The sequence below is a fragment of the Perissodus microlepis genome, chromosome 23 (assembly GCF_051167445.1).
Source record: "Perissodus microlepis isolate ML-2025 ecotype Zambia chromosome 23, ASM5116744v1, whole genome shotgun sequence".
Classification (NCBI taxonomy): Eukaryota; Metazoa; Chordata; class Actinopteri; order Cichliformes; family Cichlidae; genus Perissodus; species Perissodus microlepis.
In genome coordinates this window covers 3733288-3750724 of record NC_140482.1, presented here as the reverse complement: position 1 = coordinate 3750724, position 17437 = coordinate 3733288, and the positions used below count along the sequence as shown (strand labels likewise).

Below are 17437 nucleotides of genomic sequence, written 5' to 3'. Positions count from 1 at the left end.
TGTATAGATGAATTCAAAACGCTTCTGGAAAATATCTGTCAAATATGTGAAATCACATGTACCATATCACCCTATCAGAGCACTTCGCTCTCACACTGCAGGCCTACTTGTTGATCCTAGAGTATTTAAAAGTAGAATGGGAGGCAGAGCCTTCAGTTTTCAGGCCCCTCTTCTGTGGAACCAGCTTCCAGTTTGGATTCAGGAGACAGACACTATCTCTACTTTCAAGATTAGGCCTCAAACTTTCCTTTTTGCTAAAGCATATAGTTAGGGCTGGACCAGGTGGCCCTGAATCCTCCCTTAGTTATGCTGCAATAGACGTAGGCTGCTGGGGGATTCCCATGATGCAGTTTTTCCTTTCCAGTCACCTTTCTCACTCACTATGTGTTAACAGACCTCTCTGCATTGAATCATACTTGTTATTAATCTCTGTCTCTCTTCCACAGCATGTCTTTATCCTGTCTTCCTTCTCTCACCCCAACCAATCACAGCAGATGGCCCCGCCCCTCCCTGAGCCTGGTTCTGCCGGAGGTTTCTTCCTGTTAAAAGGGAGTTTTTCCTTCCCACTGTCGCCAAAGTGCTGCTCATAGGGGGTCATATGATTGTTGGGTTATTCTCTGTATCTATTATTGTAGGATCTACCTTACAATATAAAGCGTCTTGAGGTGACCGTTGTTGTGATTTGACGCTGTGTAAATAAAATTGAATTGAATTGAACATGTCTGAGTAACTTGTGTACAAAACCTTTGGTGTTTCAGAGTAAGGTCTTTGGATATTGTTGATATTGTGCAAGTATCAAGATTTTAATGGTTTATATCGTCCCCAAATGACACTGGGCTAATTAATTAAATAGTTTATTCTTTGCAAGCACTATAAAAAAACAACATCTGCTCACGATAAATTAAACTATCAGGTCCCAGAGAGTAGTTTTACACCAACATTTGTACTCTGAGTGAGAAGACCAGGATTTACTTAACCCCCGGGCCTCGGACCGGTACCGGTCCGTGAGTCGTTTGGTACCGGGCCGCGAGAGTTGAGGCTCAGGTGTGAAATGTATAGTTTTCAGGGTTTTTATCTGTTTTCAGCGTTATTTTGTTATCGTTTTTATCGTTTACTCGGTTTTCCTGGGTCTTTTCACGTGTGTTATGAATAAATGTGATTTTTTTCGGTACCGGTACTAGTTTTATTTTGTTGTATTTATCCGCGACACCTTAAAGGCCGGTCCATGAAAATATTGTCGGGCATAAACCGGTCCGTGGCGCAAAAAAGGTTGGAGACCGCTGATGTACACTGTGATTAGTCAATGAAAATGTCACAAAGACATCAACATAATAATTTTAATCATACTAATAAAGAGTTTGAACAGTTTATTTGATTAATTTAAAAATGTAAGAAGACTATTTTCACTATTGTCAAGTCACCATAAATCATATTTGTTTGTTTTATAAAGATGCAATAGTAATGATTCATGTCAACAGAATTTTAAAGAGCAGAGCAGAAATACACTTTCAGTGCGTGTTTGTCCAAATCTTAAACGTATCAAGTATCAATCCAAATATAAGAACAAACAGCAAATAATCCGCCTCTGAACCTGTCGATAATGTAAAGTTCCACTGACCTAATGTTAACACCAGTGTGAGAAAACAATTCTTCTCTTTGAAACACAGTTTGTGCTCCAGCTCAGCTGCAGGGTGTAGCTGTACTGAGACTGAAACGCTGATTTAACACCTCTACGTTACAATACACGATTGATACTGGAATACTGAATGCAGACTTTTGTTTTTTCTTTGGGAGCTATACCACAATGTACAACTGAGTCAGCGAGGCTACTGCTCAGATGTTATGTTAGTTGGTTAGTTCTGGATTTCTACGTAATTTATGTTCCCTGCTGGACTCCCTGTATTCATCCCTCCTCCCTCTTTCTTCCATTCCTTCTGTGCCTCCTCCTCCCTTTTTCTCTCTTTCCAAAGGGCAGCTTCCTTTTACACTGAAAAATGGAGGCGAGAAGTGATCATTCCCTGGCTTTCTCTGTCAGGGTCTTCACTCTGCAGGAAAAGGTGAGAGCTGAAGCATGCGTGGATACACATAAAGAGGTGATATTGGAGGTGACAGAGTTGCACTCTTTCACCTCCAGTAAAGTGTTTTGCATGCACTGGCATTGGCTACTATAGCTGTAATTCTGCATGAATGCTATTGCTGTGGAAGTGAAAGCAAACAGGCTGCTGCTGTTGAGAACGTAGGATCAGCTGTGTATAATTCTAAAAAACATGCCTTTATATTTATTATCGAACTGTTAAGAAGAACAATTACACAAGAACTGAAATGAAAATCAGTGAAAGTTTTGGTCCTCATCAGTATGTACAAAGGAGGTCTGGAGAGTCGTCGAATTATGTGTGTCTACAGTCATCTGTAAAAGTCAGCAGAGGCGCTGTCATCTTTTTGCAGTTAAACCAGTTCAGCCAGATGTGTTGGGGATGTTGTAAATGGACTGGTACTTGCATCCAGAAAGTATTCACAGCACTGAAATATTACAATACTCTGTAATGATAAAGTGAAAATGCTTGCTTGAAATTCTAATTTATTTAAAAAATGAAACAAACAAATGATATTACATGTTTATATGTATTCACAACCTTTGCTCAGTACTTTGTTATATACTTTTGCTACATTTGGCTGCAATTACAGTCTCAAGTCTTGAATGTGATGCTTCAAGCTTAGCTTGTTTGTTGAACCTCTCAAGTTCCATCAGGTTGGATGGGGAGTACTGGTCCACAGCTGTTTTCAGTTCTCTCCAAAGATGTTCAATCCATAGAGTTCAGTCTTGTGCCTGACTAACTACCCTGGCGGGAAAACATTACTCCAATGTGAACACAAGTAGTGGACAGTTGGCAATACTGCAGGACTAAAGTGCAGACTTTTTCTTAAGCTGAGACTACTTGGGTCATCTATCCATGCAGAAAAACTCAAGATATGAAGACAAACTATGAATTCTGAGAACTTGGCAGCTTCATTTAAATCCCTCTTCCAGAGCTCCTGTTCAGTGACATCTACCTGTATCTCGGAGAGCAGCGGTCCCCAACTTTCTTGCGCCAGGGACTGGTTAATGTCCAGCAATAATTTCACGGACTGGCCCTTAAGGTGTTGCAGATAAATACAACAAAATAAAACCAGTACCAGTACCAAAAAAAGAAGAGTTATTCATAACACACGGGAAAGACCCAGGGAAACAGAGATAACGATAAAAATTATATATATAAAAAAAAATAACGCTAAAAAACAATAAATACCCTGAAAACCATAAATTTCAAACCAGAGCCTCAACTGTCGCGGTCCGGTACCAAACAACTCACAGACCGGTATCGGTCCATGGCCCGGGGGTTGGGAACCGCTGTCCCTTACCTTACTCTGCTGCCAAGATGAAAGCTTTCAAAGTACCAACGGCTACATGCATTCTCAGCATCGTTGGGTAAATAATGGCGCAACGTCAAAGGCTGAAGAAGAAGAAACTGTTCATTGTTAAAGCAAGGTTAAACTAACAGATGCACATAAATCGTACGTCTTGTTGACTTGAACATTTACAGTATAGGGCCTGAAAATTCCAGTAGTGTTAATTTGTCATATTAATGTCGCTTTATAACAGTAAGGTTGACGGAGTATTTTTCCTGGTGTCAGGTAAATCATTCCTACAGTTTAAATGAGCCTGACAGCCTGTGTTACTGTGGAGAAGCAGGGGTTGGTGCAATATGGCCTGTAAGGCCGGGTTAGGAGAGGTGTGTTCACATGTTAGTGCCGTGATCGACGCCATTCTGGTAGCTATAAATAAATGCTGATTAGTGCATAGCACAGCAGCTATCTGGAATTTTGGTCAAGTTAAACCCAAAACTGTTCAAAGGATGGCTGGAGGGCAAGTCTGGGTTCTGGCTGGACCACTCACTGACGAGTCTTCCCTGTTTTTGCAGCAAAAACAAACATTCCCACAGTATGATGCCGCACCACCATGCTTCACTGTAGGGATCGCATTGGCCAAGTCAGTAGCATCAGAACGACCAGCTGAACCTTCAATTTGAAAGTGGAAATTCCCACCATGGCATTTCCCATCACTGAAATTGCCGTGTTGAGAATTTATCCAGTGAACAAAAGCAAAAACTTTATATCGTTTTGTCCGTGCAAGATAGATATTGTTTTTTCTGTTCAGTTAGCAAATTCTGCTCCATAACTAATAATGCAGTGATACATAATGCAGTTTGCTTGTAGGCAAACTTAAGATTTAGAAGACAGAGCTGAACACTTTGCTGTGGTTGGGTTCTGAAGGAGGAGCAGGTTCAAGGAGAGGTGAGCAGAGGCCAGCATGTGAATGTGTGCGGACAGAGAAACGACCAAGAACTCACTCTTCATCTCACCACAGGACAGGAAGTTCAGCAGATAACTGTGCAGGATGGTAAGTACGCAAGGAAAAGCGAAACACATACACAAATATACAAACACACTATGTTTGCTTAGACCAGTGGTTAGCTGCAGTAATAACAGAAAGTCAGTTAGTAATTGAAAGTATGTATATATGTATTTATAGTGAATATCATCTGGCAATAGAAGGTGGTTAGTTCTGACCTAAATTTCCTGCTCTTGTATGGAAGTTTGTGTCCCAGTGCAGGGGGGTCACACATTGGCTGTAACACTTTGCATATGAGTGGGTAGCATTAGCAGTTTATGTTTTTTGTTTAAGTAAAGTTTTCATGGAAATATGTTGCTCTGTCTTGTATTTAGTTTTCCTCAGTGATGTTTCTGAGGTCTTTATGGGTTTTGGGGTCTTTCAAGCTCACTTAGGTGGCCCAGCCCGTGTTGATCATACTCCGGCTTTCATCTAATGAATCATTCTTCCTAATCCCGAGTCACCTAGAAGCCCTTACAGCAGCCTTCATGGTGAACAAGTGAAAAGGCAAGACCAGCACAGACCTTGTACAGTGAATGGCCAGCAAAACCTCGCGCCACACATTAGTCAGTTGACTTCCATCCTCCCCTCTGGTACTGATTCACAAGGTCGCCCCTGCTTCTGTACAGTCCCAGAGGGGAGGTGTCATGATCTGAAGAAGCTGAATACTGCACCATGTCTGGTGTCAATGCAGTTGCTATGACGTGTTCTTTAAATGACTCGCAGCTGCTGATCTCGGTGACGTTCGGTGTAAAGAGAAAAGAGAGCATAGTGGGTCGTCATTTTCCCCTCAGATACGGTGTGAATCCAAGTCCACACTGGTAATCACTAAGGTTGTACCAAGGCACTTAAAAACCCATACTGTGGATACAAATCTAACTTTTTTAAATGTCCTCTTTATGTGTGGAACGTGTTTACAGCCAACGAAGCAGTGGTTTTCCAGTTCACTGTTTCCGAGGAGATGGACTGCTGCCAGGTTGGAGGTCAGTCCTTCTTAGTCACCAACAACAACAACTTCAGTCTTCTGCTGCAATTCAAAACTCCAGCTGGTTTGTAGAGTATATTCCATAATAATTCCTACCATGAGAAGTTCTGATTTGTAGAATGCTGAAAGAAACTTGTCTTTGACTCTTTAGATATGCAGAACTTCCAGAGATTACTGAAGACCGAGGAAAATGAAGAGAAGGGGAAAGGTTGGATTGAAGTACATCAGGGAGGCAATAAGGATGCAGCGAGAGGACCAACAATGTTTAACAAAAGGATTGAAAAGAACCCTGCACAGTGCTACCAGGTAAGCGAACCAAGAATTCGAACCTTAAATTTGAACTCGAACATGGTTTAATGCTTCTGCGTGTTTGCAGTTCCACAGCTGTCTGACCCAGCAGCAGAGCCTGCTTCAGGACTACTTGAGGAACGCCACCTATCAGAAAGCCATTTTAGTCAATGAGGCTGACTTCAGAGACAAGGTGCACTTCTATGAATGGATAGTGTTATAGCACGTTCCTTAATTATGTCTATAAGGTCTGTACAGTTTACTTATTACACTGCTGTGAAAACGTGTTTTCCCATTTTCTGATTTCTTATTGTTTTCCATATAAAATCTTGTGCTCTTGCCGAAAAGCTGTCTACAGTTTGAACCAACAATTTGCTTTGTGACACTTTCAGTTCTTTTCCTTTTCACTTTTGGTCTGAGGTTTTCACTTTGACTTTATTCTACGGGAAGTTTGACTTGGCGTCTGCATGCTTTCTTGTCTCTGTAGGTGGTTCTGGATGTGGGCTGTGGTTCTGGTATTCTGTCTTTTTTTGCAGTGCAGGCAGGGGCTGCCAGAGTGTATGCTGTTGAGTCCAGCCCTATGGCCAAGTATACACAGGTCAGCGTGGTTCATTCTTTTACCGTTTATATTGTTTTCCTTAACTGTGCAGGTTTAACTCTTTGTTTATGTTTGAAAACCTTTCTTGCAATAATGAAGCCATTGTTTAGCATTCTCTAACTAACCTACAAGCATAATTTGAAGTTTTGGTGTGTAAGAGTTAAAGAAATGAAGGGCCTGGATTACAGTCTACATGCATTTTGGCTTTGATAAAGTCTTAAGTGAGACCAGAGTCATGCGTGCAAGCACATAGGCCACATACATGAGATGCAGAGCGTGGCATTCTCAGGAGTTAATGGATTGCTTCAACATGTGGCCAAGAGTTTAGTAGGATAGGGGCTGCAGAAAGCTGAAGCACACAGTACAGACTTACACCAGTGCTGGAAATGATACATTCGTAACTGAAACAATACTACTGTCATGCAAAAGTGTTTTTAAACACGTAATCAGACAGGAACAGCTATTTGTAAAAACTCTCTGGGTTAAATAATTAATGCAAACTTTAACAACAGGAGACTTTCTGTGTGTGCATTCTTCCTTTGTGTCTGCATGGATTTCCTCCAAATATTCTGACATCCTACCACATGAAGACATTCATGTTGGGTGAACTGGTAATTACATATTGGCCATGTACAGTGGCTTGCAAAAGTATTCGGCCCCCTTGAACTTTCCCACATTTTGTCACATTACAGCCACAAACATGAATCAGTTTTATTGGAATTCCAGGTGAAAGACCAACACAAAGTGGTGCACACGGGAGAAGTGGAACGAAAATCACACATGATTCCAAACATTTTGTACAAATAAATAACTGCAAAGTGGGGTGTGTGTAATTATTCAGCCCCCTGAGTCAATACTTTGTAGAACCAGCTTTTGCTGCAGTTCCAGCTGCCAGTTTTTTAGGGTCTGTCTCTACCAGCTTTGCACATCTACAGACTGAAATCTTTGCCCATTCTTCTTTGAAACAGCTCCAGCTCAGTCAGATTAGATGGACAGCGTTTGTGAACAGCAGTTTTCAGATCTTGCCACACAAGCCACTGTAGCTTGTAGGCTAAAGTACTTTAGTACTGCAGGCTTTAGACTACAAAAGTCCATTCCTGAGTCAAATGAGTTTAATAAACCCTAGCTAAAGTCCTGTTAAAAACTTGAGAAAACTATTTCTCATAAACATGAAAGTTTATTTGGAGACAAACTTCTCTAAAAAGCGGGGTTCACGATGGCTAAAATGATTAATTATTATGAAACAGATTCATAATGACTGGGATACAAACATAAGACAAAATAGGAACGTCTGCTAACAGGTTTCCAGAGTGTTGCACAGTACAGTATAGTATGTGGTACAGTGTCCTGGTGCTATAGAGTGAAGTTAATATTCTTTAATAGTCGTGCAGTCTTACAGTGAGTTGTTTAACACAGGAGATATTTTCTGTCTCCTGTTCAGATCCTGGTGGAGGATAACCGTCTCTCTGAGCACATCAGGGTCTTTGAGGGGGAGATGGAGCAGGTCAATCTTCCTGACATGGTGGATGTCATCATCTCTGAGCCCATGGGTTATATGTTAGTTAACGAAAAGCTCATGGAGAACTTCTTGTTTGCCAGGAGATGGCTCAAACCCAATGGTAGGAATCCAGATATTGAGGTTAAACTATGTTTTAATGTAATGAGGCATCATTTGTATAAGCCACTATGGATGTGATTAAAAACATTGAGAAAAAGAACATCTTTAATTGAGTTCCAACTGCAGGAATTCTCTTTGTTCTGAGTGGCACCTCAAAAAGTACTGAGCAGGGCTGGACTGATTAGTTCAGCTCTTCAGCTCAGTGCGTTTTCTTTACATGAGAGGAATAACAAATGAAAACTGCTGCTGTCACTTTATTGGTGGAAGTAATAAACAGCAATGTAGTGAAATCTTGATTTCCTCTGCTGACAAGGTTTGGTTCGATTTTATGGTCAAAGCTGACAGAAGCTCATTGGCTGAAGCAGTTTTATGAAACTGCAGCTTGAGCCTGCCCCGACATTCTGCAGTGGAACAGGAGCTACTATATCTTCCTCTGTTAGCGTGTTTGTCTTTCACTTATTCATTTTCTCTGCCACTTCTCTCAATTTCCAGGTGTGATGTTTCCCTCCTATGGAGACATTCACGTGGCTCCTTTCAGTGATGACCAGCTGTACTTTGAGCACTACGCACGGGCCAGTTTCTGGTCTGTCACTCACGCACAGATGCACAGACATAACTATTCCCGGGGACACGAACACACAGGTTCCTTTTTATATTTCACACGTTTGACAGTCAGGCTGTGAAACATTTAGTCCAGTCCTGACTCATACAAAACAAAATGGATTTGGGTTTTTTGTATCAGTCAAAGTCCATAAAGAAAGCAGGAAAAAGTCAGAAGCTGAAGAGGTACGGAACATATAGTAGGGTGCAAACGAGGGAAAAACAAGTCAAACTGAGGGCTTAAACATGCACAGGAGGTGATTAGAGAGAAAACTCAGCTGGGAAAACAATGCACTGGTGAACTGAACCGGACCAACGAGACAGAAGGGGAAGTAAAACCAAATGCAAGGCACAAAAAAAAATCTAAATAACACATAGAAAGTAATATTGCTGTACCCTCTGAGTGAGTGAAATCGGTTTTAGTAGCAAGGAAGGAAATGATCTCTCTTTTTGCACAGACACACAGTGTGGTTAATAAGATGGTGCAAAAAGCTCCATTTGGTCAACCTCACAAACTAGGACGAGCGGATTTGTACAAAATGAAATGGCTGGTAATGCACAGATGCAAGGTTATCAACGGTTCCACCCTCGTGCAATAAAGGACGTATGTTCTATCACAAGACGGCTAATCGTCTACATAAGGCGTGAGGGTGTAGTATCCATGGCAGTTTATCTTGAAACAACAACTGTAATCTGCATATTAGCACAAATTCCCAAATAGAATTGTTTTCTCAAAATAGTATTTAAACCTTATTCTCTGAAACACAACTGGACCCTAGATTTTAAGCTAAGGCAGGAATATTTCTGATCACCTGGACCCATCATTTCATCTTAACACAGGGAGAAATATACTTATATGAGACAGCATGCCTTTCTTGTTTTTATAACATTTGTAATTCATTTGTTTGATGTAATATTGGACAAAGTGGATACTAGACCAGAGGTCATACAGGGGACTCTGAGCACCTGGCTCATGTGGATACAGCCCTAATTACTGGGCTCTCAGGCCTGATCACTGCTCGTATGTACCAGCAAGCTTTGGCCAGTTCACAGAACATGTTTTTAAGATTCCTGACTTCATTTAAAATGCAGCTCTGGTGACGATCGCTTCCATGCCTTTGATGTGTTCAGCCTGCAAACAATACCACCTCTGTTTTGGAGTTTGCATGTGCATGCATGCATACCACCATGTGTGTGTATGTGAGTGCTGCTATGCTCTCTTCCCCTCACTGCTTTACCACTATGTGCAGGTCAGGCTCCGTCGGTAGTGAGGAATGAATGTAAACTGTAAACGTTTTCCATCAGTTTCTACTTCCCTCACTTTTCAGCAGTAGAAGAAACACATTTGACAATTTTAATCTTTGTAATCACATTTACAATAAGTCAAGTCAAGTCAAGTCAAGTTTATTTATAAAGCACATTTAAAAACAACCAAGGCTGACCAAAGTGCTGTACAATAAAATACAAATATAAAATACAATAAAACACAAATACATAAAACACCTCACTGATAACAGTAATTATTCTCTGAAGTTCTGCATGATTTCCTGTTTTTGGGGGGTTGTGTATTTCTCATGCACATTTCTGATCCAACAAACTTAAATAACACAAGTGAACACAAAATGAAGGCGTTTATTATTAAGGGGAAAAAAAATCAAAACCTTCATGGCCCCGGGGGTCTGGTCTGGGGCGGTTTTGCTGCCGCGAGACCTGGAAGACTGGCCGTGGTAAATGGAACCATGAATTCTGCCAAAACATACTGAAGGAGAATGTCCGACCATCTGCTCGTGACCCTGAGCTCTGCAGCAGGATAACGATCCAAACACATCAGCAAGCCCACCTCTGACTAGACCCCTCCAAAGTCTTCATTTTGTTTTTCTTCAACCATCCAAAATCCTGACCTGAATCCGACTGACATGCTGTGGCACGACCTTAAAAATACCCTGCGATGTGGCTGAATTACAACAATTCTGCAAAGATGAGTGGGTCTAAATTCCACTCTAAAACACTCATTGCCAGTTATGACAAACATTTGACTACTGTTGTTGGTGCTAAGCGTGGCCCAACCACTCATTAGGTTTAGGGGGGGTAATTACTTTTGTAGGTTGTAGATGCAGATTGTTTTACGCCTTCATTCAGAAACTGCATGTTGTGTTTACTTTTGTTATGTTTTATCTAAATGGGAAAAAAGGAAGAGGGCAAACATTTTTTCACACCACAGTATATATAAGCTATTGTTAAATATTTTGCTCAGACTAATTAAGCTGCCATCTGAGCGCATTTAGAAACTGAGGGGTAAAATTACAGGTACAGTGTTAACCACCAGTTGTGCCAATCGGTCGACTGCAAATAACTTGATCTCTGCTCTTTACATGTTTCCCTTCAGGCAGCAGAGGAGCTTCTATGGTGTGAACCTGAGTGCTCTTCACAATGCTGCGGTGGAAGAGTTATTCAGGCAGCCTATAGTGGTATGGTGCACTGTATGATACAAAACATACACATAGAGGAATAGAAAATGTGTAATAAACATTAAACTTAGCACAAAAACTAAGGATATTTGTGATCTCAGATGGTGCCACATTTGTAAGGAAAATGTATTAGTGGGTTGCACCCATGAAAAACGTGCCAAATCTGCGCTACCATTTCCAGTCAGCTTGTTGTATGATTGACTCTTGTTTTGAGCTTCTGGTAGAGCTGATGATCAGGTGGCTGACTGGTGCCTGATTATCAGGACCTGTTAGCATGGACCCCGTTTCAACAGTCAATAGACATCTTATCCAAGCATGACACATTTGGCTGATCTGGCAACTACAATTTGGTCTTCTGCAAAATCAAGTTGCAGCATTATTTCAAGTGAGCCCTAGTACCATCTCTAAATTGAAGGTGAAGTTTCATATAATGGGAGGTGTCAGAGACAGTCCATGAGCACTGAGTCCAGATTCTGCCTATGGCGGTTGGGTCATGGCATCAAAGTACTCTTCGATTCGAGTACTAACCAGGCCTGATCGTATTTAGCATTTGAGTTTGGACAAGATCAATCATGCTCAGGGTTTTATGGTCATCAATGCCAAATTCTGTGTTAAACTCACTCCACTTTTAGCAATGAAAATCGTTCTCACAGATGGGTCATTGGCTTGAACCCAGAGACCACCATGAGTTTTACTGAACAGGCTAAACCAGGCAGGGAATAATATGGTCAGCAGGACCGGGAACATGTGATTAGTTTTTTCAATTGACTGCAGATCAGTTCCCAGTTGTTTTGATTGTCTTCCTCGTCATGTTATGATAAAAACAAAAGACAAAGCTGTTTTATTGAGGGCTCATTGGATGGTTTTGATCAAAATGATGTACATGGTATTGTCAGAACTGTGGAGTCCAGCACAATTGCGGACTGCAGGCACGCTCTCTGCGCACAGATAAAAAAATCTAACCTGAATTGAAATTAAAATTAAAACTTTAACAATTCTGTTCTGCAGTGTTAGTCAGTGAGTGACTGGCTGCTCCCGTATGGGATCAGAACGACGCCACCTTATCCCACAGTCCAGCCAATGATGCGATTCACATTCGTATATACGCAGCTGATCAACGTCGCTGACAGGCTATGGCAGCGTCCTTATGTGCGACACCGGTGTTTTAGCAAAGCGGCTGATGTGGAGCGAAGCCACGTTAATGACAACGTGTACAACCATTGGAGATGTGAGCAGGACAGACGAACAACTGACGGACAAAGTGTGGACTTTATACCAGTTTTTAAATTGTGTTGATCGGCCACGTAAAACCAGAGTCATGATAAAAATATCTGCAATGTTTGGTTTTCTTCCTGAATACTGTCGTTGTTTATATTTACTGCGGGAAGAAACGGTAAAAACAGCGTTTTATAAGGAAAACCTCGAAAGCCTGTGAACAAAAACAAAACCCCTCCCAACTCCCCCAGCCTTTCCTATTGGTGGAAACATGTACCATGTGGACCAATCAAAAAATGATATGGCAACATGGCATTTTGTTGTTTAGGACGGGGGAAATTTTGGGAGTGACGGCGTGTTTGAGATGTGAGAGATTTGAGACGTTTAGCGCAAACCTTGTGTAGTTAGTGTGTAGTTAGTGTGTAGTTAGTGTGTAGTGTAGTCAACAGTTTTGTTGTGTGTGTCAGAACAATGAGGCGACTGCTGAATGTTACAGGTGTTACAGCAGTGATGCATCTGCTGCTGTCAGGCCTGCAGGTATCAGGCTGTTGCTCTCCTTCATCTCATAGTGGACAGAAATTATTTTTTGGAGTGACACAAATAATTTGTGTGGCATCAGATTTGATGCAGAACAGCTGATTGTTCTGTAAATAGTTTGAAATGTTTATTTAAAAACACCTTGGCTGCATTTTTAGGTAAACAGCTGCAAAAACTTTGTTGTTTGCAAAACTCAGTTACTTTTTTGAAGAAGTAACTATATAATTAATTACCCAACATTGGTCATTATTTACTGTATTTTGCAGACAGAGTTACAGACTCTCTCCCAGACCACAGACTCACAATACAAGTCAGAGCTTTAGAAAAAAATAAATAAAGTTGTGTTTTCAAAACTGGAGTTCAAGTTATTTTTGCTTCCAATAGTGTTAACATGCTACAGGTCATGAACAAGATTGTTTTTAATTTTCATTGTAAGTGGGCTAAAGCAGTTAATTAAAAGTAGTCTAACATAAATGCTGTAATTTGATTATTTTAATAAACATGTAACTTGGATGGATTGGATGCTGGCGTGACCACAGTGCACACGTCTGCTGTCGCTCACAGTGGTCCACGGGACGCTCAGGGAGTTTGTGTGTTCAGACACATGAAACATTAGAGGGAACATTGCATGAGGGGAAGGTGAACTGACAAAGGGAGCTGAAGGCAAGGTACACAAAATAAAGCAGGAGCAGTGAAAACTGAAGAGGGAAAACACATATTCATAAACTTAATACAAGAGAACTGTCACCAGAAGGAAGGACACAAAACAAGGAATAAAGCTAAGGAAACTAGGAACTGAGAATTAAATACACTAAGGACTTCCTGAAATTATTATAAACATTACACAAAGCAGCAACCACAATAAGCTTTTCAATTTAAAACAAAAACATCAAAGTGATGCAAAATGATGCGTGAACTCACCCAGGACCATGACTAATATGTTCCTCAACATAACTGAGCACTCTCTGTGCATGACATCAAAACAGGAAAACAAGGAAATGTCTTTTGGACGAATGCGTCCACAGAGCCAGAAGTTCAAGTTCAAGCCTAAAGGGACAAACAGAATCCAGGAGCCCTGGAGCCGCTGTGGACGAACACTTACTGTGACATTTTTTAATGTGTTCTCTTTTAATTTGTCATCACTCTGTGGGATAATTGGCATTGTTGCTTGGGTAGTTTCTTTTTCCTCCTAAATTTTATACTCTTATCAAAAGATTGTAATAAATTTAAATGTTTGTTCCAGGACACATTTGATGTTCATATCCTGATGGCCAGGTCTGTCAAGCACTGCATCAATTTCATGGAAGCTAAAGAAGAGGATTTACTCAGGTTATACACGGAATCATATTTGATTGCTAATGCCTGATCAGAAACATTGTATCTACACCTCATCTATGCAGTGATTATGTCACATTATTGATGATTTAAGATGTGACTGGAATGTGCTTATAGGCAGAAAACAGATGAGTGGTTATAAATAAAAGAATCATACCTGAGTAAAAACACAGCGTACATCAGGTAACTCTAAGACTTCCTTTGTTACAGTGTGCTATAAATGATAGCTTTGCCATTTCATTTTTTTAATGTTCAAAGTTGAATTATTGACTTACTTTATGATTTAATACTTTATTATACTTTACATATGTTACTACTTAATGTTTTACTTTTTCTGGTTGGGAAGTAAGGTGATGCTAGATAGTCCAAACAGTTTGAGAAAAACACAAGTTAATGACATATTAACGAACACTGGATGCAAAAACCTTTGTGTGCAACACTTTTCTTATAATGTTTTTAACTATTTGATGAAAATTGAAAAACAAAATCTGTGTTTACAGAATAGAGATTCCCTTTGTGTTTACTCTGCTCCAGTCTGGTCTGATCCATGGACTTGCCTTCTGGTTTGATGTGGCCTACCTGGGATCCAAGTAAGTGATCCAATGCTTTCTTTCTAAGATTTAATGAAGGATTTTCAATGCAGACCAAATGGAAGGATGCATGGAACGAAAATATGTTGTAGCAACAGAAAAACTTTGATTATTCAAACACACAGAAAATTTGGATCTGACAAACAAGAGATTAAGCCATGTCCCCCTCAATAGGTATATTCACCTGAAGTCGTTCAGTATGGAGGTGATCTCTCTCGCTCTCTTTGTAGGGCCACAGTATGGTTCTCCACTGCTCCCACAGAGCCTCTGACCCGCTGGTTCCAGGTCAGATGTCTACTTCAGACGCCGCTCTTTGCCAAGCTTGGACAGACTTTGTCTGGGACAGTCCAACTGGCTGCTAACAGCAGGTATAGCTGTGCTGTCCATAGGACTGCATTACCAATAGGGCAAAGAGGGAAAAGCAAAGGAGCCTTAATACCCTGCTTTAGTTCCACATGAGTTAGGTGCTTAAAGTGCTCGAGTTGCCAGTTGGACAAGTTTTCACAAGAAAAGAGAGAAACTCACAGAAAAATACATAATCAGCAATCAGACTGTCTTGTTACTTACAAATATAAATGATACAATATTTGCCAGTGAATTATCTGTCAGTTGCCTTCCTAATCACTTTTTATGTACCTTTGTGGGCAAATAAAGGCACTTATCGCAGACAAGTCAGTGGGGTTGGGGATCAATAAAGGTTCAACAACAAATTTTTCCCAGGTTACAGATTTCAACTTGTACCGACCCTTATCTTTCTCACTCCAGACAAAGCTATGACATCCACATCACAGCTACAGTGGACCAATCAGGCTTCAGATCTGGGAACATCCTGGATCTCAAGAATCCTTTCTTCAGGTCACTTCTCTCTACTCTTTAATGCATACATGCTGATTATTTTGCTATAAAATTTGCCCATGAAATCTTGATTTGTTTCTTTTTGTTTGCTTTCAACTTCAGAAGTTACCCAAGTGGAAATCTTCAAAGTTCATTTTGTCAGTAGACCAAATTTAAACACGAGTACAATTTGTACAGTTCATGTAAGTTCTATGTTCATAAATATCCATCCATCCATCATCTTCTGTTTATCTGGGCATGGGTCACGTGGGCAGCATTCTAAGCAGAGACTCCAAGACCTCCCACTTCCCAGCCAGCTCCTTCAGCTTATCCAGGGGAACACCAAGCTTTCCCAGGCCAGCTGAGAGATGTAATCTCCCCCAGCATGTGCTGGGTCTTCTTGGGGCCTCCTTCTGCTGGGACATGCCCAAACACCTCACCCAGGAGGCATCCTAATCAGATGCCAGAACCACCTCAATTGGCTCCATGCTTCTACTCTGAGTCCCTTTCAAAAGACTGAACTCTTCACACTCTCTCTAAGGGAGAGGCCAGCTACCCTTTGGAAAAAAATAATTTCTGGCACTTGTTTCTGCGTTCTTGTTTTTCTTTCAGTCACCATCCAGAGCTTGTGACCATAGGTGTGGATAGGGATGTAGATCGACCAGCAAAGCGACAGCTTAGCCTTCTACACTATGACAAACTGGTATAGCCCCAATCGCTCTGTCGGTCTCTTGTTTCCCTCTCCCCTCACTCATGAACAAGACCCTAAGATATTTAACCCTTTGGGGTCCACGGATGCGCCAGCGCATCCAAATCACATGACCAATTTAAGATGACAGAGCAATAAGTTGCAGCCACCCTGAGTCTCCATTTCAACTTGTGTTGAAAATGTGGACTTCAAACTATATACCAGTTTTTAAATTGTGTTGATAGACCAGGTAAAACCAGAGTTATGATAAAAATAAATGTTTTTTCCTGAATACTATCGTAATGTTTACTGCAGGAAGAAGAGCATAAGAGCAAAAGAAAGAGCAAGATAGCGAGTTTTGAAATGTGAGAGGTTTGTGACGTTTAGTGTGTTTGGAGTGTGAAGTTAGTCTGTTGTCTTGTGTAGTTAGTATTTAGCGTAGTTGTCTGTTTTGTTTTGTGTGTCAAAATACCTCCTGCTTCCAGGCCTGCAGGTATCAGGCTGGTTATGTGCTCCTCTGTCTTATGGTGGACAGAAATGATTTTTTTGGAGTGGCACAAATAATTTGCGCAGCATCTTATTTGATACAAAACACCTGATTGTTCTGTAAATTGTTTTAAATGGTTACAAAAAAAAATAACGCCTGATGCCTTGGTTGCATTTTTAGGAAAATAGTTGCATATAACTTGTGCATAGGTTGTGCATAGGTTTTTAAAATGTACAATTTCTATTTTCATTTTTAACAAAAATAATTAAACATGTTTGTGGTTTTTACAATAAAATATATACATTTTTTTACACTGATTTTATGTTTTATGTCTGATTTTAGATCAACTGTGTTAATAAAATTTGTCAAAATTGAAAAAATTGCTGTAAATTCAGACATGTGAGGTTGTGTTGATACCAAACAAGGCAAGATAAATAGTTTTTAAAGGTGAAATATAGAGGTAAAATCAAAGTAGTTAAAACAGCCAAGTATACCCTGGACCTCAGAGGGTTAAACTCCTCCACTTGGGGCAGCAAGTCATTCCTGGCCAGAAGTGAGCACTATATACTCTTTTCTGGCTGAAGACCATGACCACCCCAGATCTCTATGTGATGTTGCTGTCACAATCAGCAGGGCTGACTGTGTGTAGAGTGAAGGGTGGACCCAAATGCAGACGGAAACAAAATGTGAAACATGACTTGAATAACAGAAAACGAGCCGTTTATTGAGGCTGGCAAAATAACTGTAAACAAAAGGCAAAATGCA

The 17437-nt window shown here is 40.6% G+C and overlaps 1 protein-coding gene across 2 annotated transcripts; it reads left to right on the top strand.

Annotated features, from left to right (window-relative positions):
* The first annotated feature begins 1632 nt into the window (after positions 1 to 1632).
* LOC146360760 (histone-arginine methyltransferase CARM1-like) lies at positions 1633 to 16975 on the top strand. 2 transcript variants are annotated; one of them, XM_084922078.1, is made up of 15 exons: positions 1633 to 2057; positions 4312 to 4438; positions 5350 to 5478; positions 5566 to 5720; positions 5791 to 5895; positions 6190 to 6300; positions 7742 to 7919; positions 8411 to 8501; positions 10905 to 10986; positions 13982 to 14067; positions 14574 to 14663; positions 14894 to 15031; positions 15429 to 15518; positions 15621 to 15655; positions 15773 to 16975. In XM_084922078.1, exons 1-15 carry the CDS (start codon positions 1995 to 1997, stop codon positions 15778 to 15780), a joined length of 1488 nt encoding a protein of 495 aa, XP_084778204.1. In that variant the 5' UTR covers positions 1633 to 1994; the 3' UTR covers positions 15781 to 16975. The 2 variants fall into 2 exon arrangements, with proteins under 2 accessions (XP_084778204.1, XP_084778203.1); XM_084922077.1 differs by having other exon boundaries at positions 1636 to 2057; positions 15621 to 16975.
* Positions 16976 to 17437: the final 462 nt, after the last annotated feature.